A 23,788-nucleotide genomic window follows, 5' to 3' on the forward strand; every position below is an offset into this window, starting at 1 on the left:
CCTTGTATTGAAGCAGAACTTGTCAAGGCAGATCTGTAATTAATAAACAAAAATACCAATGACTACATATTTGCTTTAAAAATTCTTTACAGCTTCAAATATGTACCTAAGTAGGAAGGTAAGTGGAGACCAGTACTGCACCCCAAGTGCCTCACAGTCTCCTCAGATTAGCTGGAGGCTTCACAGCTGCCCTACTGTGTCTTGAGAGTCAATGGAATATAAATGCTGGATCCAGAAAAAAACCTGGACCTGAACCAAAATCCCAGACTTGTCAAGGGACCACTACAGTCATATCACTGAGGAGTCTAGGGAAGAACAGAAACAACAATCGCACATGACGATCACGCTGGTGTGATGAGGCCTTCTCTCCCAGGCTTAAGTGATCTGATTGAGTGTGCAGCCTGACTTAATCTAAGTAACAGCTTCCTGTTGCCCGCTGCCCTGCGTATCATGAAAGCTTGAGTGAAGGGTGGGATTTCCCTCTGTGTATCTCAAAGCACGCCATCATTTGCACCACGCTGCCAGAGGGTTGATGACAGGCTGTCTGGAAGTCCCTAACCTGATGCACAAAATGTCAGTTTATACAGTGATTTTCTTCTCTTTACCTCTGAGATATCTGAGTACAAAGTTAAACGACATCATAGCTATGTCGTTGGGCAAACACTCAGGTTCTCTAAAATTCAATCACCTTACATTATTTTTTTTTCTAGAACAGACTACATATAATATTAAAGTCTACAGAAGCTTCCTTAAAGAAATGGCTCTACCATCTATTATGTGAGAGAAAAGTTCGCTCTGGAACCTGACAGCTGCTATAACCAGGAGTCCCTGGCCGTACACTGGCCCTGCCTCTAGGCCTGCAATCTCCATCTTGGAGGCTAAATGGCCTTCATGAGACAGAAAAAGGGGAAACAAACAAGACAAAATAACCAAAACAAATTGCAAGCGTTTCTCTGGGTGTTAAAGATAAGAGCAATGCTACTGTTGCTCTCATCCCAGTCACACCATCTACAGCCTGGCAGAGCAGCACACACATGAGGAGACAAGATCTTTCAGCTGCATCCCCCAGCGGTCACAGTGGTTTCTGCTGGCTCACAGCCCTGAGCAGTCTATACGACAGGAAGTCACCCCTGCCGCTCATCCCTCCCCTACGCCATCCTCTCCTTTCCTACCCCTGGAGAAGGAAAGCTGCGATAACGCCTAACTGAGAGTACCTGAATGTGTCCATTCTGTGTGTAGATACGAATCCTCTGTGCAAGAGGATTTAACAATAGGTTAATGTGAGTCTGGAAAATACACAGTCTTCCCCAAAGACACAGACAAACTGTGCTTACCAATAGGGGACAACATTTTCCTTTCCTCCTGGCTTTATGGGCTGTCTTAATTCTCCTTGAAAATATGAAGAACTGAAATGTTGATTCTGATTATTTGCCTTTGAAGCCAAAACACCTGATTTGAACATGCTAGTCACGTAAAAGAAATTACTGGAGCCGGGTGTGGTGGCACAGGCTTGTGATCTCAGCACTCAGAGAGGCAGAGGCAGGCAGATATCTGTGAGTTTGAGGCCAGCTTCCTCTACAAAGCGAGTCCAGGACAGCCAAGGCTACACAGAAAAACCCTATCTTAAAAAACCAAAAAAGAAAGGAAGGAAGAAGGAAGGAAGGAAGGAAGGAAGGAAAGAAGGAAGGAAGGAAGGAAGGAGGGAGGGGAGGGAGGGTGAGAAGGGGGAGGAAGGAAGGAAGGGAGGGAGGGAGGGAGAGAGAGAGAGAGAGAGAGAGAGAGAGAGAGAAAGAAAGAAAGAAAGAAAGAAAGAAAGAAAGAAGGAAGGAAAGAAAGAAACAAACTATTGGGCCTGGACATAGACTACTGAGTGTAAACAAGGATCTTACCATTCATCTAAACTTTTAAAATCAGGTAACACACAGCACAGTGCGCACTGTCTGCGTGTACCCCTCACGTAACTCAGTGCCTCGTACAATGAAAATGTACAGCAAAATTTTAAAAACAAAACTTGTAAGATCTGACAAGTTAACAGATCAGAACAAAGGCTGAATTGCCACAGAATTTACCAATGTACCACCCACTTCCTTCCTTCTCCACCTCCACACGAGAAACAAGTTTATCAAGCACTTAAAAGCAAGATCTGCTTTTCACATCTTGTTCATTTTCCAGCTCTTATTTTGCATGCGTAAAAATGTTTCTGAAGATACTCTGTTCAGCTCCGAATGTGACAAGAAACATGAGTAACAAAAGAATAACAAAGGCTTCTACTTTAGGCATTCTAAAAGATAATCTGTGCAAACAACTGTTTTTGTTTTGTTTTGTTTTTGTTTTTTAAGATCCATTTTAAAACCTCTTCAAAAATGCATTAACAGACTCTGTCCCCTCCCCTCCCCAGGTGAATCAGGTGCCTTTCCTCACTTAGGGACACAACTCAGGACAGCAACAGCAGTACAGCTTGGTGGAAGGAAACCCTCATCGCCACCGACTTACCTCATAGAACATATAGAGAGACAGCAAGGTGAGTCCCAGGTTATAAACCACTAGAATTCCCCGGCAAGAGAACGGCTGCTTATTCTTCATGTATTTTGGTCCCAGCCATACAATTAGTAAATAAATGACAGAGCAGACAAATGTGGGTATGTAATTGTCCAGGAGAAACCATCCTTTGACTCTTGTGTCTGAAAGGCACCGGAAGAAAATTGGTCATTAACAAAGTACACATAAGAAAGCCCACTTCCAAAGCCACGGGAGTCTCATGTTGCATCTGGCCTGCCCAAAGCAGAAGACATACAAATACATACAAAACAAGGCAAAGCTTTCTGATCCGGGTTTAGAATCATTTATTACTAATGTTTTGCTATGCAAAACAGTGAAAACATGCTTTCACTGTGAAGGGGTCACAACCCCCGGGCTGAGAACCACTGAATGAGGGTGTTTAGAGCCCTGTGGGAGTTTGAGACCCACACTGACTCCACAGAAGCCTCAGGTTCCAGGCCTAGCACTGTATCTGTCTGGGTAGCCAAGGCAAGAGGATCCCAGGCATTCGAGGCCAGCCTGGGGGATCCATCAAGACACAGCTTTGAGAGGAAAGAGGCCCTCAGACCCCTGCAAGGGAGGGAACACTAATCCTCAGGCTGAGTGTGTTGAGAATGCCCTGACTTGGTTTCCTCTAGAGAGTGAAGATTTAAGAAAAGCATGCCGCTGTTAATCGGCGCTAAGTCACTGGTATTCCCGGGCTGCAAACATGGGAGCGGAAGCCAGCAGAAAGATGTCTAGAGCAGCCGAGTCTCTGTCTCAAGAGCCAGGGGATACCTAGCGCTCAACTGCCAGAGAACTGCGCAAGGTCGCTTGTTATTGGAGATAAAGTTTTGATCTCATCAGAGAAAACGTTTTCTAAGCTCTCCTCATGCAATATTTACAAGAAGCTATAAAGAGATGGGAGGGGAGCCATAGATGGTGAATAAAACCAAAAGCCACCTTACCTCGGGGGCCTAGCAATGCTTTGAAATAGGTACTGAGTGACGCATCAAAATGTTCCATTTTAAAACCTATTAAAGAAAAAAGAAAAAAGGAGACATTGATTAGTCTACTACTCAAAATACTTTCTATACGCAGTTTCCTAAAAGAACAAGAATGAGACATTTCCAAAGGTACAAAGGGAAAGGTTAAATTCCGCACACAAAACCCGAAACAGTGCTTGACTCCTCTGTGCATGTGATGTGCTAGGGCCTCATTTGGAAATGAGAACGGGCGATACAGTCTGTGACTTCACATCAAAAACAAAGTCTCAGCTTTCTGAACTTCTTTTTCTCAGTTCCATAAAACCTCCCTCCTTTGGTGCTGAGCCTTGGTGTGAAAGAGTGAGCTAGATTGAAAGGTGGCAGACATCCATTTCCCCAGGGAAATGACACCCAAAACAGCAAACGGGAGCAGAGGGGTTGCTCTCTTCCTTGTCGCCATATATAATACTGTATATGCTACAAAGTATATATATTCACAGCTATATAGTATTTATAGTATATGTATTATATACAGTATATAGTATTTATAGTATAGTATTTAGATACACACTATACAATATAATATATACAATACAATACAATATATACAATATAATTGTAAATATTCTCATTGTGTGTATTTAGAGTGCAGTGAGGTATTTACATAGAGGTCGGAGGACAAGTTTGGGAGGTGGTTCTGTCCTTTTATCATGTCGGCCCACAGGGCTCAAACTCAGGTTGTTATACTTGGTATTAAGTGTCTTTATCTGTAGAGCCATCTTGCCAGCCCGAGCCTTCCCCTGATGTTGTTACTTTGCCATTTACACACACACACACATACACACACACACACACACACACACACCCCTTCCCCACTGTCACTCCTCTTCCTAGCCTCCTTCCTCCCTCTTAGTCGTATTTGCTCCATTGCCCTCTCTTTGATTCTGCACCCCCTTTTAAATTACTTATTACCTTTGTTTTTATCTTAGATACTTCATGTCCAGAGTAAAAAAAATAAATAAAATAATAAACACGTCCTCCAAAAACAATCCATCGGCTCCAAACCTAAGGAAGGCAGTGGTAGTATTTGAATAAACTGTCCAGAAACCTCCCCTCTTTTGAGCACAAGGATCACGATAAAGAGGCGAGTACGTACTGCTGTCTCAGTGACTGAGACATCTTCCAAGAGTCTATGGCTGCTTGCATGTTTTCTTTGCTAGAAGATGTACATTTAGAGACTCTCAAAGTGTCTTTTTATTTGTGCATTGTTTAAATTCTCTTTATTAAAGTTAGGAAGAATATATTTTCGACTTTATTCGTCCAATGAGTTGTCGGGAGTCAGTGGTAGAAGGGTATGAGCAAAATATATTGTATCAGTGTGTGACAGTTTAAAGAATAAATACCGTGTGAAAAAGAAAACACCACCAACTTTCATGGGCAAAAGCAAATGCAGTTTCGGTAACTGTTTATCAGTCAGCGATCCTTCTTGCTCTTAGCTTGCTACATTCAAGCATGTGTGCTCTGTGGCTAATTTCCAGATAAACAACTTAATGCATGGAAATATCCAATAGCGACTGTAATTAAGTCAATACGGCTGGACTCTGAAGTGGAGCCGGGTGGACCCACTAATTCCACGGAATGCAATAGCTCCCCGGCTATGTAGAAGCAGCTCTCCTGCTCTGAGGAGGCACTGACTCCCTTGGCCTGGGAGAGAAACTCAGAGCATCGACTTCACCCTCCATCCCCTGGGATGGAAGTCTTGGTTCTCAAACAAATGCTGTGAGTATTGAACAAAGTCTCCTTCCCCCAAGGCATTTTACATCCAGATCTTACTACCCGACAGGTATGCTGACTCAGTCAACGCTGAGCCACACTGAAGGTCAAAGGCATGATTTAAAGTGCCCAATGAGTGGGGTCGAGGCTGGATGCTCTCTACGTCAACGAAACCTGAAGTCTGTGTCTCTCCGCACTCAAAATGTGGCAGGCAGCTCGCTGAAGCTCCTATCTGTAAGGTGAGGGGGACAGCGAAGTGACAGCCAGGAAGACCTGATGACGGTAGACAGGATTTATTTACTACACGTGAGGCCTGTAAAGCAGGCTGGGGCAGGTAGCGAGCTCTCCTATGTCTGCGGCCGGCTCTATAAAGAATGCTGCCACAGCTTTCTGTACTGCTCATGTGGCTGCCGCTGACAATCCGGGGGAAACGATCATCGTCCTGTGCACGGTGGGTTGTTAACCCATCCCTGGTCCCCGCCTGCTAAATAGCATTACTGAGCCTCTAGTTCTTCTGAAAAACCTTCAAAACTCTTTCTAAGTATGGTCAAACAAGAATCGTTCAGTCTGCCTGTTAACTTAAGAGGGTTTTCAGAAGGTTGGAAGCTGGGTTTTCTAAGTAGAGGCCACCGGGAAGCTGGAAACAAGAGTAAAGAAAGGCTTTAAATGATACAATGCTAACTGGTTGTGTGTGTGTGCGCGCGCGTGTGTGTGTGTGTGTGTGTGTGTGTGTTGAACAGAGCAGGATAGCCATTAGTGGTTTGGGAGAAGAAAATAAGTTCCGGGAACTGCTCTGAATGGCCCATTATACCAAGGACAACAGCTTAGGACTGGGTCGAGTTTGAGAATCTAGGCTAAGCGCATGGCCAGAGAAAGACAGCTCCACTGAACGCAAGGTCAAATTTTAGTCTGAGAGTGCTGAATCCAGCAGCACTTGTGGCCTTAGTATTTGCAGACATGAAAGACAGCGTCTGTCCTGGATAATGTCTAAACTGCTCTGCCATGGAGGCCTGCAGGAACTGGCGCACTCCGGGTTTCTCTTCTAAAGGACACCCAGGAGGAGACTTTGCCAGAGAGCCACACTTGCGCTGAGGACTCCTTTCTTCTCAACTCTTCTCCTGGGTTTGCAGAACTTTCCCCAAACTTAGGCAGACAGTGAAAAGCAGACAGATAGTCTTTGAAAGAACAGACATGGGAAACGGTCAAGGAGACATACTTCACAGAGCAACTTGCTGCTCGTGTGATGAAAGGGAAGTGGAAAAAGATGTTCCTTTGACGGGGAGGCCCCCACGGCAGAGGATGACCCATGACTCATGAGCCTATTCTGACATGTCAGGTATCTCCCCCAACACAGCCACAAGCTGCTCTTCCCGGCTGATGCAGTTTGTTTTTATAAGGTTCAAAGGCAGACTGTCACCAAAGATTTCCTCCCATCATTTGCACCCACAATGCCATGCTTCTGTCCACCACTAACCAATCCATACCATTCATTTTTTTCATTTATACCTAAGCTTACTGTCTACACCAGGTGCTGGGCCCTGAGACCATAAAACACTAGGAGATATAGTAGTTTAGAAAACAGAACTCAAGTCCAGGAGAGAGAGAGAGAGAGAGAGAGAGAGAGAGAGAGAGAGAGAGAGACTATGAACAAAACCTAATCTTAATGGATGAACTGAAAAGAGCAAGAACAATTCCTGGTTTTAGACCATACGACACTCTGAGGAGAGGGGCACCATTCAAAGTATCCTGCCTGGAGCACAAACTGCCTTGTCCAAGGTGTCCCCACCAACCACATGCTACCACTGGGACAAACACTTAGTGACATTCACCTATCAGACCGGCTGCTCACACAGCCCTTACTTATTTATGACCCTAAAGAATACCGATGCTGGCAATTTGGAGATGTCAAATATAAGCCCTTTAAAGTGTGTTTTTATGTGAAAAGGTCAAAGTTTGTCATAATGTGTATGTGTGCGAGAGAGAGAGAGAGAGAGAGAGAGAGAGAGAGACGGTATGTCTAGAGTTTCATATAGTCTGACTGTAGGCATTCAGTAGGGGTCTTGAAGTATATCAAAGTGGATAATGGGAACAACTGTATTAATGACAGATGAAACCTGATATAACTTCACAAGAAGAAAAAAGCAGGGTGGTAAAAGGAATGGAATGAGCCTCCAAGGAAGAGTTATTTTCAAAACCTGAGTTAGAGAGGGCTTCCCTGTGAAGCTGTCAGCATGTTTTTCTTTCTGTAAATATGAAGTTTTATTTAACAAGCGACCCCCCCCACCCCCCAGAGCAGTGCTGAAGTGGAAGTGAGGGAAGTCAGCGAGTGAGAGACTCGGGATGAGCTGTGCTAACCGCTGTGGCCCTCCAAGGATCAGCCCCGCTGGGAACACTAGGAGACAGTACATAGCACCGCTCAGGGTGCAACAGGGGGTCTTAATGTGAGAGCCAGCCCTGTGTCCACCAGGAGAAGGGACGCTGCGTTCTCTCCAGAGGAGCACAGTGGCTCCGAGGCTCGGGGGCCCTGCCTGGGGTGCCAATCCTTAGCTGCTCACACTGCCTCCATCCTCCACGCTCCTGGCTGTGGACGGCCTGCCAGCACCATGCCCTTTCCATTCTCACCTCTCTCACTGAGCCTCATCTGTGTGTCACATGAACTGTACAAAAAGGCTTCACTGCCAGGCTGGACCGGCCCACTGATGAGCGGCCTTTGACACATACGAAGGCACCAGACCCTGAAGGACCCTTGACACCTCGCTTAGTCATCTGGAATTATGGGAATTCCATGACCCAGTTTGTAATGATGTCCAATTCCCCTATCAGGTCTGCAGCCCTGCCTGCCTGCTAGAGTTTCTGCTGTGAAGCCCAGAGACTTCTCAAGTATGCTGGGCCAAGTGGGAACATAGCCGCTCTGTACCATGGTGCTAGTAGGGACCAACCCAGGCCCTGGGACCCTCTAGAGGAGGGGCTTTGATCCTTTGTGTATCAAACAACAGGCCTTTCTTTCATCTGCCTGGCTCCCCACAAGCTGACAAAAGGAACATGACAAGAATGGCTTACTATCCCCAGAAACCAGACCCTGCTGACAGCAAACCAAAGCGACAGCCTCTTCAAGCAAGTTCTGACTTCCATTCAACCCGGCCAGCCTCAAGGAAACTGCAGGCCACAGCTAGGCGTATCAGAATCCACTTTCTGAAATTCTAACCATAACAGTACCCCAAAGCAATTCAGGAGTTTGAGGGCATACATAAAACACACGGACAAAGCAGGGAAAAGTAAGCGAGGGTTAGTAAGTTAGAACAGATCTTAGAACATCTCCTTTTCTGTCTGTAACAGACAAAAAAAAAACAGGCGTCCAACTAGAGAGCTTCCTGACTCAGCCTCCTAAATGCTAGGATAACAGGTGAGTGCCACCAGGCGGCACTAAGAACTTTCTTTTTATACGTAACATTTCCCAGGAGACAGTCTCAGTTGAATCATTTTCCACTGTAAAATTCTAGACCGCTTTTGGTAATCATGCAACGGCACTACTGTTTCATGTTTTAAAAATCACACTATGGGAAATTGACTGATCCTGGCTTTCCCTTTATAAACCCCCTCTATTTACTTGAGTTCAGTTCCCAGCCCCCACATGTCAGCTCACAGGGGATCCCCCAGCCCCACAGAGACATATGTGCAGGCAAAACGGAAAGGAAAGAGGAAAGGGAAGGGGAGGGAAAGGGAAGGGGAAGGGGAAAGGAAAGAGGAAAGGGAAGGGAAGGGAAGGGAAGGAAAGGAAAAAGGAAGGAAAGGGAAAGGAAAGGAAAGGGAAAAGGAAAAAGGAAAGGAAAGGAAAGAGTTCGGTATACCACCTAAATCACTTGCAAGTGCTTAGAATTTAAAATCCTTATGCCTGAATTCAAAAGAAGATCAGAACCACCACAGCATGAGATACTGTAAACTCTGAACCCAAAGGGGCAAACCACATCCCCAAAGAGAGTCGAAGCTCTGCTCGTGTGGAAAAGCCACCCCCAATCTATGTCAGCAGCTCCCTTCAAATGCGGTGTAAGCCCAGGTGGACTGTATAGCAGAGTTACTAGAACCATGTTTGAAAATGAAGAAGGACACTACAACAGGTCTCAGGGCAAACCAGCCCCCTCTGCCTGCTTCCCACCGGGCTGCCAAGAAAGTGTGGCAATGGGGTTGGGGTGGCGGTAACGGCGGCAAGGACTGTTGAGGTTAATAAGAGGGTGAAGGCAAATTTGAAGTGTGTGTCTGTGATGTTCTGGGCAGAGCCTACCTGCTGGAGGAAGGAAGAAAGCTGCCATGCAAGAAAAGGGGCCGGGCCGTACGCAGGGCAGTCAGTCCAGACAGGCAAGACTTTAAAACGACATCAAAGAGTTGGAATACAGGCCACAGCGGATGCCCTGAACCTACAACTGGGATGCATGCCGACCCATCCATGCCAGGGACATCCTGGGAATCCTGGGTTTCTGGGTGCAAAGATCACACGGGCAGGTGGCAGTCTCCTTGTCTGTGGAACCAGTCCACTCAAATTCCTTTCGGCTTGAAAACTAAACCATGGAAGGTTAACTGTCCACCATGTCACCCCATCACATCGCGTTTTATTATTTACTTATTGAACTGCCAAAGTTCACCTAAAAACAGCCAACTAGAGCTTGGGCTAACAAACCTATGACCTTCGAGGTGCCAGGCTGGCACTGAACGACCTGCACTCGGGCTCATCCATCCCTTTTCATGGGAAGAGCAGGCACGGGACACGCTTTCTGTTGGCCGTCAACACCACTGCCACACACACACACTCACACACACACTCACTCTCTCTCTCTCTCTCTCTCTCACGCACACAAAGCCATAGCCATAGCCCATATTTCCCCCTAAATTTTAGAGGTATTCTACACTGAGAACATTAGCTCCCAAAGAGAGAGAACGAGCAGCAATTCCTTTCAAAAATGTAAACACAGCCTCGTGGCCTGCTGGTGCTCCTGTGAGTTCCCAGCCAAACTACTCTTAAAGGAATCATCAGCAATCCTCCTCCCTACTCTGCTCTTTTCACTTACAACCCTTCCTCCTTCCTCCTTCCTCCCAGGCCCACATCCTGGGCCCTCCCCATAGCTTCTTGTAGCTCTGCTATCTGGACCATTCACTCGGCCCACAGCAGCCTCTACGTTGACAGGACCTGCTTATTTCAAGTTAGGCATCATGAAACGTAGCGGAGTGTTAATTCTCCCAACTTGTTCTGAGCAAGAGAGTTCCACAGCTACGGAAAGTAAGACACACGTGGTTATTACAACACGAGGAGGGAGGAGGACCCACAGCGGCAGCATCATAAATCCTAGTTACAGACATCTCTCAGGGAGCCCCTCCTCAGTGCTCTGCTCTCCTCTTGGCAACATGCTCAGCAGAAGCATTCGGTAAGGTATGAATAACTTTAAAAAGACAAACACACAACGCACGCATGCACACACACGGGCACACACGCATGCACATCCTTTCCAACATGGAAACTTCTTTTCCACTCAGGACAAAGAGATGTTTAAGGACAAGATGCTTTTCTGGTCCATATATATATATATATATACACACACATATAATCTAAGAAACACAGCAGTCTGAAAGGGAAAGTTAAATCCAATTCCAGGGAAATGATTTTTTAAAAAGATTTTATCTGTTTATGTATGTGAGTGTTCTACGTGCAGGTGCGCACTTGCACACAAGAGGGCATCAGATCCCAGGGTAGATGGCCGTGAGCCACCACGTGCTTGCTGGGAACTGAACTCAGGACCTCTGGAAGAGCAGACAGTGCTCTTAACCACTGAGCCAGCTCTCCGGCCCCTTGAGGGGAATTCTGAACAGGGATTTTAGCTTTCACGTCCTGTCGCATGGACTCCACAGAGCAGCTTTCCTAACAGAGATGGGTTCGTGGCTATAGAAATTTACCCTGAACGGTACCAACTTCATTTCCACTTTAAACCCAAGAACTGGTGATGACTTTTGGTTTCGCCAAAACCCGCTCTGCTTGGACTAAGACAGTATCTGACGCACAGGATCCTCCCTGCTGGTGGGTGAGCATCAGACTGCTGCAGGACTGAGGACTCACCCTCATGACAGCCAACGACCGCCCGCAAAGCCACAGTGCAGCAATGTAAACCTTGCAGTAGGGTGGGAGGCCGGCCATGCTGCTGCTGGCTGTGCTTCTGGACTTCGTGGCTGCCTTTCTTGCTACCAGGCTTTTGAAATGTGGCCGACTCAAGCGAACATGTTTCTCGAGTTGCTGTGTGTAAAGCAGTACACTGCTTTATTATACTTTATTAGCAGAAGGACAGAGGCAGGCAGAGTTCCACCCTTCTTGCCACACGGAGCAATAGGCCACAGGCAAGGACACCTGCTGGCAATCAGGACTGAAAAGCTGAGGTGAGGCACACATACTCCGAAGCAAGCCAGCCAGGGTTCAAGGGTCCGCCCTGCCAACAGGGTGACCTTAATCCTTTAGTCTTAGATCTGCAGTCTGTGAAATGAGGACATTACATGTTCACATGATCCAGCGAGTCAACACCGGTAAAATGCTTAAAATAGTGTATGTCACACTGTGCTGCAAAAATGTATATATATGTGTGTGTATATAATATAATATATATCACGACCACTGTTACAAAGCCTCGACACTGATCAACTGTACACTTGATGTTTATAAACTTGACTAGACCAAAAACCAGAATTCTCTACGAGGTCAGGGGCAGCGAAACTTGCTTCACCTTGGGGCTCTGTTATTCTCTACTGTAGATGGAATCACGGGCAAAAATGATACTTAAATCATGTGACCGGCAAGAAAACTCTGGGCAAATTTCTCTGGAATGTTGGGGGGGGGGGAGGATGGATGCTGGTCATGAATTTTCCTGTGAAGAATGCAGATCAGGGTCCATCTCATCCTTGCTAAAGAGCAGATATAAACCCGTGTGTGACCCGCCTCTTATTCCTCCCAATCAGCAAACAGTAAATGCACAATGGATTTCTTAACTTTCTATACAGATGGTCCCTAATTTACTGTATTAATGAAATTATTTTAATAATAATAGATTAAATAAATTCCAGCTGGTTCTGCTTTTGTATGATTGTGTATCTGGTCTGAGTTTGTGTGCACATTCACAGAGATGGCCTCTCACACCAGAAGGTGTGAGAACTAGTTACAGGCAGCTGTAAGCCCCCATGTGGGTGCTGAGCCATGTGTGAACCGTGTCCCTCCATAAAACCGTAAGCTTTTAACCAGACCCACCTCTCTGGCCAAGAGGATTCAAGTTCTTTGACACTGTGGTGGCTTGAAAAAAAAAAAAAAAATGATCCTCAGGAGAATTTATGTTGTCAATTTTGATCTTTTCCTGGCCTGGTGACCAGTCTCTCCCTTTGAGGCTGGGCATCAGCAGTGAGCCCCAGCTACCCCAGTCAGCCATGCAGTGATATGGGAAAATGCTGGCGGACTCGGTTGCTAAGCTGCAGTGGATTCTTCTGGACATCACTGGCCCAAATCAAGACACGCTTTACCTAGAGAGGAGCTGAGCTGCCAATGGTCATGTCTGCTCTACAGCCTACTGCTCTTGCAGTACTTCAGACAGGGCTCCAAGGGAGCGCCTTCTTAAATGTACTAAGAGGATGAAGACAACAGGTGCCAGTATTGCTTGAATACACATCCTTCTGAGAATATGCATGATTAATGTAATTTCAATTATCACGTTATAATACACTCCATACGAACACTGTTCCCAAAACAGTTGTGTTCTCTTAAGATGGGTGGTGATAGAGGCCTCAGAAAGCTCTGCAATGCAGGACAAGATAGAGGAAAGAGGCCATGATCCTCCCTCGGTCTCACAAACTCCAAAATCATTTCCACATTTTTCTTTGTTTTGTTTTGTTTTGTTTCGTTTTTTGGGAGACAGGATTTCTTTGTGTAGCCCTGGCAGTCCCAGAACTTGCTTTGTAGACCAGGCTGGCCTTGAACTCAGAGATGTGCCTGACTCTGCCTCTTGAGTGCTGGAATTAAAGTCATGTACCACCACCACGTGGCCATTTCCACTGTATTTCAGTGAGAAAGTGGTGGTTTTATTTGTAAAATGTGACTATTACTTAAAATAAAACTATCTTTCCATGTGTCCACAATTCCAACTAGGTCTAAGCTCTTCACGAGTGAAACCTCTGGCAGTCACATCTGTATCTGCGCGTGCACGTGACTGCCCGTGTAAGCCTAGACAACTGAGTACATACACACGTACAGTTTCCTAGCAATAGCTTTTCAAAGCTGGCTGCACCGCACACTCACCCAGAAGCTTTAAAGCACGGATGCCTAGCATCCATCCCTAGAAGTTCAGGCTTGCTCTTCTGGAGGCTAAGAAAGCTCTGACCAGCTCCACAGGCGATTCTGAGGAGTGGTGTTCCTGCCTCGGGTAACTGGCTCATGAGCGAATGCACTTCTGAACTGGAACAAATGTCCAGGTCACATGCACACTCAGGTTCTCTATAAAAGACACAGATGTGAACTCCAGAGAACTTCACTCTTGAAGAGCCTACACCTAGCTGGAATCGTGCACAAATGAACCTGGTTTATCCCTGACAGTTACAGCTGTTTATGCTTAGTCACCCACACCGCATCCATATCTTGTATTACACTGACAAAACCTAGCAGTACGCTCAAGGACAAACTGTTTTGTTTTGTTTTTTTTTCTTATCCCAACAGATTCTGGCCCTGTAATGTTACCAGCTAAGAGGAAGGAGGACCACTTCTATTCAAGCCAGCTCTCCAAACGAGACCAAACTCTACCACTATAGAAATTATTTCTCATGTGTGATAATAATGCTGCGCCTTACACATGATATAAACCAGCATTCATTATACTGCCCAGCTATCGCCTGCACAGTCCCCAAACTGATGTGAAGGTCCGTGAGAAGCTTCTGGCTGTTAGCTTTTTAAACCACACAGGAGGGTCTGAACTATTCTGAAAACAGATAACTTTCCATCTTAAATTCAAAAGCTTTTGACACTATTATGGATCATAATACCAATTCTGTAATTTTTAACAGGAAAAAAAACCCCACAAGCTGTTCCCCACTTCTTTCACAGAAGCCCAGAGGCAGTCAACTGGGGTCACAGGGAACTTTCGGCATCAGTGGAGTCGCTGTGGTGGTTGTCATGCCAAGGGGGCCCGCAGAGCCTGGCTGCTGTAACAGTCCCGGCTCTCTCTCTTTAAAAAGACCCATGCAACAGCCACTATGATAAGCTGCACTAAAGGCAGATCCTAACAGGTGTCGGCAGAGATACGGGAAACTGGGGGAGGTTGTGGGGAGTTGCTGTTGTTCAGTTTGTTGTTTGAGACAGCATCTCACTGTGCAGCACTTGCTGGCCTGGAGCTCACTGCATGGATGAGGCTGGCTCAAACTTCTAGGGATCCACCTGCTGATGGAGGGCTCAGACACTCAAGCTCACTGCCAGTGCTTCTGCATAATGGTTTGTGTGTCACGGAAAACAGTTCAGCAGGTTGTCAGAACAAGAAAGGATTTCATGTTGCCCAGCAATTCTAGATACTCACCCGGGGGGACGAAAATCTATGAGATACACCACTTCTATGAGCCCAAAGACAAAGGAGCTCAAGAGCTCCACCAACCCAATCAACAAGTCAACAAAATGTGATATGACAAGATGGAAGAGAAAGGCATGATATACGTTACTTAGCACAACACACAAAAAGCTACCTACCACTTGGTTCCATTACATCCAATGTCCAGAACAGTCAAATGACCAGAGAGACACAAAGTGCAAACATAGCTGCTAGTGGCAGGAGAGGAGGGGGGATAGAAAGTGCCTACTGTGTGTGCGGAGTTTCTTCTTCAGGATGTTAAATGCTCAAAAATTAGATACACTTGAAATAATTTAAAAAGAAAACTTTAAAGGAAATACTTAAGTGCTTTAACTTTTTTGGTATTTACGTAAATGTCTAGAAATTAATAGTAAAGAAATAAAAGCAGGCGTGTCTTATAATTTCTCTAAAGACCATCCTTTAGGTGATATTTAGAACTGCAGAAATATTGAGAAGAGCTGACCTAAAGTCTATCTGGAAATTCTGAGCTATAGAAACTAACACAGAGGCCTACAATTTACATACTACTACTGTATCAACAAAATATTTGGAAAAATGAAAACATATGATCACACAAATATGTACTTAGAGCTTTTATCACAGTACGCCTTCAACTCAAATTATTGTGGTGTTCAATAATGGGTGGACAGTTAAACAGTGATATGGCCATTATATGGAACACTGCTCAGCAATTATTAAAAACAAACTAAAACACACACACACAAAAGGTATGGGATACTTCCCATGAGTTGTCAATCAGATAGGCCTACAAACAATGGAAGCAAGCTGTTAGTACTGCTCTTGGTTGCCCAAGACCTAGGCTGTAAGACTATTGCTGTAGACACAGCACACTTTGGTTGGACATTAGAGAAGTCAAGGTGGAACTGATCCAAAAATTTCACCCCTACTGACCGGCTTTCGTAATACCAGAGTGCTTTGGTCCACTGGAGAGGAAACATTATCAATGGTTTTATCCGGCAGTGAACCTTGAATTGAGAACACCAACCAGCTTGACAAGGTATGTTGGAACAGTAGCTCGTGAAGGTTACGGAGGCAACCAACCACTTTCTAAATGAATTTGAGGCCTGCTCCATGAAAGGAAAATCCGGTCAAAAGCCCATAGATCTGGGCGGAGGGTGGGGGGAAATTAATTATGTTTATATCCATCTTGATAAGTGCCGCTTTCAACCATGATCAGGGAAATTTCTTTCTGCAGTTAAGGCAGCAACTGGTTACGGTGCTGAGAATAAGTGACTGTGAGTGCTGAGGAGGGAGGGTACTGTGAAACGATCTTCTGGACACAACAAACTCACTGTCGCCGTGGTGACCTGCTCAAGACCTGCACAGGATCAGGTCAACACTCTAGTCAACACTCCAGTGGGAAGTATTAACTAGACTTGCTGGCTTACAGAGGAAAGGAAAAGAGAGAGAAGGAGGGGCAAGAGGGAGGGAGGAGGGAAGAAAAGAATGTGGGAGAGGACATGAAGGTGGGAAGAGGACAGGTTGAGGGACATCCAGGGGTAGTGGGAAAGGAGAGTTGGGAGTGGAAAGCATCAAGATATACTGTATTCATGCTTGAAACTGTCAAAGGATAAAATATATTTAAAAAAAATTTGATATACCAACAACCTACCTGAATCTCAAGAGACTTAAATGGAGCCAAAGAAGTCAATCCACTTCCACAACATTTCTGTTATGAACAAATTACAGAGATGGAGAAGAGCCTAGTGGCTGCCAAGGGCTGGAGGTGAAGGGGAAAGATGTGGTAATGAGAGCAAACCTGCTCTGACGGCACCGTCCCACGCCAGACTGTACCAAGTCACTGTCTGCATGGCTTTTCCCCCGGGAAAGCAGGTAAAGGGTCTTTAGGATGTGTGCTATCTACTTATCATGCATTAAAATATAATTATATCATTTTCCCTCTTCCCTTCACACTCCCCCATGTGCCCCTACCTGAGGCGCTCTCTCTCTCTCTCTCTCTCTCTCTGTGTGTGTGTATTCGCACACATATGAATTTACAACTCTTTCAAAAGGCTCAATTTTTTAAACTCTGTAACTGTTAGAAGAAAAACTAACCAACAAGCAAGGCTAAGCATTTATTAAGAACAAACACACAGCCACATACTCTAATCTACATCGTGTTAACTGTGAGGGTGCAACTAAAAATAAACAAGGGGGTGTTAAAAACAGGGGGGGGGGGTGTCCTCTGAACTTTGTCCAGGGCTTACACCATCACCTACATGCTGGTGTCTCCACTGTTCTCAGCTCCATGCCCTGTGACATAACTTCATTTAACCCTGTGGCGTGGGGAGCTCGTTTCCATCGGCCTCTGCTTCCCTTTACTTGAGGGAGGCCCGCACTGCACGCAGGCTACTTTTCAAAGAGTGAGACACTCATGGAACAAGTCAAGCCCCTCCTAAATGCCATCTTTGAGATTCGGAGACATACTGGTCTGAACTACCTCAGTCATAATGACAAGTGCAGAATCTCAGGGTCGTGGGAGTGGGCAAACTTTTGCCCTGGCATTAATCTGTAACAGCCCCAGGGCTTTGGCTAACAGTGAGTGCGAGCTGGGAGTGTCCTCGACCCTGGTAAACTGGGACACCCTTCCCTCACCTCAGCCTCTCCCTCTACTGCTATTGACTCTGGAGTCTCACACAGCAATAAAGGGCTCTACTCCCAAGTTATGGCTCGGGCCCCTCTAACAAAAATCCTCAGGAGCTTTACATAGCAACATCTAGGTGTTTCTGATAATAAAATAGGAAAACTTGTTGCATTATAAAAAATAAAAATTTTCTACTGTCTGGTTAAAATGACAAGGATTAAGAAGTATTTCTTATATGATGCATGGTACCATATGTCCTTTATCCCAACACTCAGGGGAAGTGGAGGCAGGTGATAAATTCCAGGCAAGCCTGATCTACATAGTGAGTTCCCGGCCAGCCACAGGCTACATAGAGACCCTGTCTCAAAAGAAAAAGAAAAGCAATTTTACATGTGGCGGGATTCCTGTCACGATGTGACCCACCATCCTGATGCTACCTGGCGCTGCACAGGGCTTTCTGTAATGAAGAAGCCAGTCCATCCATCGGCGCAGCCTCCACAGCAGACTGAGAAGGCTTCCTGAGCTGCCTCTGGAAACTCCAGCCTCTTCCTCTGCGCCTGGCGTGCATGCTGCTTAAGTCCTGACGAGTGTTAAAGGGGAATGCTGACATCAGGCTGCATGGACCTGCTGAGGTTTTGCCAGGCCACAGCAACGCGGGCCAGTGTTCTCATAAGTCCCTTCGCACCAGCTCTCCCAAGAGGCAACCTTCGGTTCTGAGTTATCAGAAAAACCACTTAACTGTAACGAAGCAAACGAGAGCCAGCGGCGACGTCAACACAAAGTCCGTTAAGCCTTAACCCACAGGTCTGCACAGGAAAATTAAGGAGATTCAATGGGAGGGAACCTTATCAGAAGTTGCCTTTCCCAGAGAAGTAAATTGGGAAAATTTTAATAAAAGAAACTGTGAAATGGTCTCAAAAGACGCCTTTCCTGAGCAACAGATTATTTTAGGGAATACAGCAACCAGACGCTGATCAAAAGTGAGTTTCTGTCCCTGAAGCTCAAAGACCAAATGGGACTCCTTATCTTTATTAAAAACATCCATACTCATAAAACCCAACACAATATATACACAGAGAGAGAGAGAGAGGCAGAGACAGACAGACAGTCAGACACAGACAAGCCTGACTACCTGGCAGGTGACAGAAATAAAATGGTACATAATATCCTACTGAATTTGGGAAAGCTATCCCACATTTCCTTGTGTGCATAAAGCTGAAGAGAGCTGAGACTGTTAAAACAGCAGCATGTCTAAAATAGCCTGTCATTTCCTCCAGTGATTCCTGTCACACACACAAACAATGCAATAATAGATTCCACCACCTGGAAATAGCCAGCTTGGGCTGCTGTAACAGACACTGAAGACTAGACTAGATGCCTTGTTAAACCATTTCTTTCTCGTACTTCTGGAGGCTGCAATGTCCAGACCCTTATGTATTTCTTTTTTGTTGTTATTTTGTTGAGAATGCATCTTGCTACATAACTCTGCCTGGCCTGGAACTCACTCTGAGCTGGCCTTGAACTGAGAGGTCTGTGCGCCTCTAGCCTCTGGAATGCCGGGATTAAAACTGTGCTCCATCAAAGCCAGTTCCTTTTTTTTTCCAGCACTTATTTTTAGTTATGTGTATGTGTGTGTGCTTGTGTGTGGGTAAACACCACATGCGTGCAGGTGCCCACTAAAACCAGAGGCACGAGACTGGAGCTAGAATCACAGAGATTGTGAAGCACCCAGAATGGGTGATGGGAACTGAATCTGGGTCCTCCAGAAGAGCAACATGGGCTCTTCACAACTGAGCCATAGCTAAACCCCCAATGATATATATATATATATATATACATATATATATATATATATATATATATATTTATTTATTTATTTTAAGATACACACAATCTCCTCTTTTTGTAAAGGCGTGTTACAGATACTCGTTTGTCAGCTTGCTTTTGGAAATGTGGACTATTGTTTTTTAAGAAAATCTTCAGAGAGAGAGGAGTCCTCTGAAACAACAGTAAATTTGGTCTGTGAGAGAGGGTCAGAGGTCCATTTTTAAGCCAAATGTTTTAAGAGGACACCACTCTCCTGGTTGGTTTCCTAACTGTGTACGCAGGTTCCTGCAGGTGCGGGGCCTTGGAGTGACCAACAGCTGAGTCAGCCAAATTCCGTTTATGTCGTTCTTTCTCACAGGAATTGAGGCAGCATAAAACAGCTTGATTTTTCCAATCCTTGGGCAGGTGCTGACAAACAGGAAAACATTTTGACTTGATCACAGAGGAACTGTATAACTCATGTCAGAAGATACACCCTGAAGCATCCTCTACCTGCTACACATAGAATAACGAAGGGGCTTGGGACACAGAGCTTTAATTTATAACCAAGTAACTTCTACCCAGGTCAAAATGGCCTCACAGGGACAACTGGTCCTCTGTCTGAGAATGATCTCACCATAGGAAACTGTCTAGCAGGTAGAGAGACACATCAAGCACAGCCTGCAACCTTGTGGGCTGTAGTGCTTTGCTAACGGGTCAAGATGGTTTCATTATGAAGCCTGATGCTCTTCCTTTGGTAGCTCCGGCTTCAGGACGGAACTATCCGTAACAGAAACACACCAGTCACTATCCCAGCAGTAGCTACCACTGAGCACTTAGGACCAAGCACGATGCCGCATGAACTGCTCTCAATAATCCTATGATTTTTTTTTCTTATTTACAGAAGTGGAGGCTCACACGTTAGAAACTGCAGAGCCTGTCCTGGGTGGAAAACAGATCCAACCCTAGCTGCTGAGAGAACGGACCACTCTTGGAGTGGACCTGGGTCCCATTCCCAGCACCCACAACTGTCCATAACTCCAGTCCAGGGGAATCAACACCCTCTTCTAGCTTCTGTGCGCACTGTGTACGCATGGTGCACAAATATACATGGAGACTAAACGCCCTTTCACACAAAATAAATACAGGGTAGTGTGAAGGCTGTAACAACCAGTCCTAATTCCGTGGGCCTGGTGATACTGTCTCCCAAGAACTTTGTAAAACCCAAGTATTCCCACCTGTAGTATCACACAGGGAGGCCACTTTCATTCTTTCCTTTTTTTGAGCGAGACAAGACTTTACTATACTCCCCTTCGCTGTACAACAGGCTAGCCTTTACCTCCCAAGTGCTAAGACGGGGACTGGGGACTCCTCTGGAAAGTCCCAACCTAGCTTAGGTCCCACTATCTAATCACACTTCAGAAACAAACTAGCGAACACGGAGGCAAACGCAGACTGGGAACACAACAGGGTTGACCAGTTGGCCGAAGGGGCCAGCAGCTACGGCTGACTCAGTTTCCCTTGCCTTAATCAGATTGGGCAGGAAATAACTCAGGTCTACTGTCCACTGCTTCAACTGAACCCCTCAAAGCAGGAGGTCACCCAAGCCTCTTACCTTGCTGCCTTTAAACCTTGGGGTTCTCATCTGTGCACTTCGGACAGCTGGGGTGATTTCATTTAGGTAGGCTTATGGTTCCACAGGCATTCTAAACCAGGGTCCCACAAGTCATCCTGAAACTGGACACCCCTCTCTCTCTCTCTCTCTTTAAGCATAAGTTCCTGTCAGTCCTTCCCCTCCTGAGCCCTTCAGGGATTCAGTCTGCTTTGGAGGAACGTCTCCAAAAGATCCATACCTTTGGTTCCACCCTTGCAGCTTTGCTTTTCTAGGGCAGGATCCCAGCTAACCATTCCAGCAATACTCCTGATGCCACACCCCGGGAGGCTTACTCCCAGCAAAAATAATTAGCAGAACCACACTTCTGCCAAGCTCAGTGTCCACAGGAATAGCAGTCTGTCTTCAAACATCACTCTCTGCACAACAGAGTAGATGAGCCACAGAAACACTGCCCATGCCCTGTATGAAAGCCTCAGCGGGCAAGTCTGTGGAGGTACGAATGGGGCAAGTGAGGTGTGAGCCGAGAGGGCAAGAGCCGTGCTACAGGGTCTCCTCTGGGAAGAAGAAATGTTTTGCAATAAGACAGTAGGGTCTATGGAACACTGCGGACACATCAAACCCCACTGTACTAATACTCTAAAACCATTCACTGTATACTGGGAAAACTTCAGCAGAAAATCGTGCATTGAAAAAAAATCCCTCTCCCCCACTCAAAGCGTCCACGTCAAGACAACCTTTTTCTTTTTAACTGGCAGAATAACTATACACTTACGAGGTAGAGTGTGGCATTCTGCATGCATACACAGCATGTGATGACCGTCATGGTAACCACCTGCATCACCTCAGACATACCACTCTGAAGACAATCAAGATCTTCTCTAGTGGCTGTGACTTTATACACTTCACCGCTGTCAACCATGGCTATTCTGTGCTACAGAACAAGACACATTATTCCTCCTGCCCAACCGCACCTGTGAACATTCTCTCCATGTCTCTCTCCCACCCTCATTCCTAGCCCTTGATAACCCCACCAGCACTTTATCCTATGAGATTTGCTTTTTAGCTTCCTTGTCTACACGAGGGCATGTGGCAACTGTCTTTCTGTGTGTGACGTATTCCTCTGAGCATAACGTTCTACAGTTCAATCCATGTTATAAAGAGGCTAAATAGAATTAGGTCATGGGAATATATCCTGTTCCCTTTATTCGGCTCAGCTGATGGACAGGTTGGGTATTTCTACTTCCTGGCTTTTATGGATAGTGCAGGAATAAACTACCAAGTACAGGGTCTCCTCAACATACTATTTTCTTTATTCTGCATAACAGCAGGTTGCTGACCTGTTTTATCAGTGTTTTTTCATCCCTCTACTTTTGTCTACATGCCTCTCCTTTCAAGAACTCATTCATATCCCATTTCCCACGATACCTTTACCGCCTCTCCAAAAGCTGTGTAAACCCTACCCAACCTTGAAAAATCACCCCACAAACTGCTTGTTGACCAAGGCTCACTTTCAATGTTCACAGTCAGACTTGCTTTTCACTTCCTGTCTCTCCAGTTCCATTCTCATCAATAAAGCAAACTAGACAGTAAAATATACCTGCTACGGTACATCTGATGTTGACAGATGAACAAGATAAGCCTTCAAGAAACTGAGGTCAGTAACGAGGCTAGGATATGTCATCAAGAGCTGTTGTTAAGGACAACCATTCAAACTGAAGAAAACACTTCTCAAGGGACTGTCCCAGGTACAGAGAGTTCAACCCCTCAACAACAAGAGCAAGATTTCTCAATTTAAATAGCTCGAAATGCTCACTTCTGCACATGCGCTACAACTGGAATGAAACAAAGATCAGCCAGGCCCCTGGGCAAGGCCAACACTCATCTGTAAAACATTCCTTATTTATGTTAGTCCTTTTTTCCAAAGGTGGGCAAACAACCAGACAGTTCTCAAAAGTAAGTGGCAAAGTACACAAATAAAACCTTGGTGACACCAAGGGAGCTGAGAAATCACTTTCCGTCAATCAGAATGGCAGTGATTAAAAAGATAAAAGCAAACACTGGTGGGTAAGGAAAAAGGGAATACTAAAAACACTCTTGGGAGGAAGCTAGCAAACACCATCACTAATAGAGAACAGCAAGAAAGAAGTTCCTCAAAAGACCAAACTCAGCACTACCAATATGAGCTGGCAAGTCCACTCCTGGGCGTGTCTCCAAAGGTAATGAGTTAATGATGCCAAAGAGCTGAGAACTGAGCTGGTCATGGAGCGCTGACACTCTGCATGCAGGATGGGTTGGACGGCCTAGGCTGCATCCTCAGACACAGGCATGCACGCATGCAGGATTACAAGACAGGAAACCCGGAAACCCAAGAGATATAACTGCACATGCATGCTCGCAAGAACAGAATCCACAAGAGCTAATGCAGAGAATCAACTGAACAAGTCAGGCACAGCAAGAAGACAGCCACGTGGTGTTTTCACTCACAGGGTTTTAAATGTTGATCTCACAGAAAAAGAAAGGCAGAGAGGTAGAAGGTGGGAAGTCGATGGATCCCTAAGGATGCACTGTTGACATGAGCTCGCTATGTCAAAGAGGTCAATGTCTCACACCCCCGGGAACGGCAAGCCCTTCCCTGGGCCCTAGAGTAAGGCTGCTGACAGAAGGTGCAGAAAGCATGCACCAAAGCTGCTTCTCTGGGATGACTGCAGCCTGCCGACTACTCCCCAGTTGAGACCTGCCAAGTTTCGGGACTGCTGCCGTTCTCCATAGAATGCATGCACGTCCTATCTGATCCCAGTTTCTGTGTGTGTGTGTGTGTGTGTGTGTGTGTGTGTGTGTGCCTGCCATTTATTGAGTCCCTAGT

The 23,788-nt window shown here is 45.7% G+C and overlaps 1 protein-coding gene and 1 long non-coding RNA gene across 4 annotated transcripts in view; one reads left to right on the forward strand and one right to left on the reverse strand.

The window, feature by feature from the left end:
* Elovl5 (ELOVL fatty acid elongase 5) overlaps positions 1–23,788 on the reverse strand; it is a 66,145-nt gene that overhangs the window by 18,362 nt on the left and 23,995 nt on the right. For 2 of the 3 annotated variants that reach the window (XM_060384722.1, XM_021643434.2), the window contains exons 2-3: positions 3,486–3,551; positions 2,494–2,681 (exon numbers count right to left, since the gene is read on the reverse strand). In XM_060384722.1, coding sequence (XP_060240705.1) covers positions 2,494–2,681; positions 3,486–3,543 — 246 coding nt within the window. In that variant the 5' untranslated portion in view covers positions 3,544–3,551. Of the gene's footprint in view, positions 1–2,493; positions 2,682–3,485; positions 3,552–17,941; positions 18,058–23,788 lie in introns of those variants that run through there. The other variant, XM_021643433.2, reaches the window with a different exon arrangement.
* On the forward strand, positions 15,845–17,948 carry LOC132654589 (uncharacterized). The gene is made up of 4 exons (XR_009592217.1): positions 15,845–15,917; positions 16,116–16,252; positions 16,610–16,753; positions 17,780–17,948. It is a non-coding gene; the product is annotated as an uncharacterized LOC132654589 (long non-coding RNA).

This window comes from Meriones unguiculatus, chromosome 6 (genome assembly GCF_030254825.1).
Source record: "Meriones unguiculatus strain TT.TT164.6M chromosome 6, Bangor_MerUng_6.1, whole genome shotgun sequence".
Classification (NCBI taxonomy): Eukaryota; Metazoa; Chordata; class Mammalia; order Rodentia; family Muridae; genus Meriones; species Meriones unguiculatus.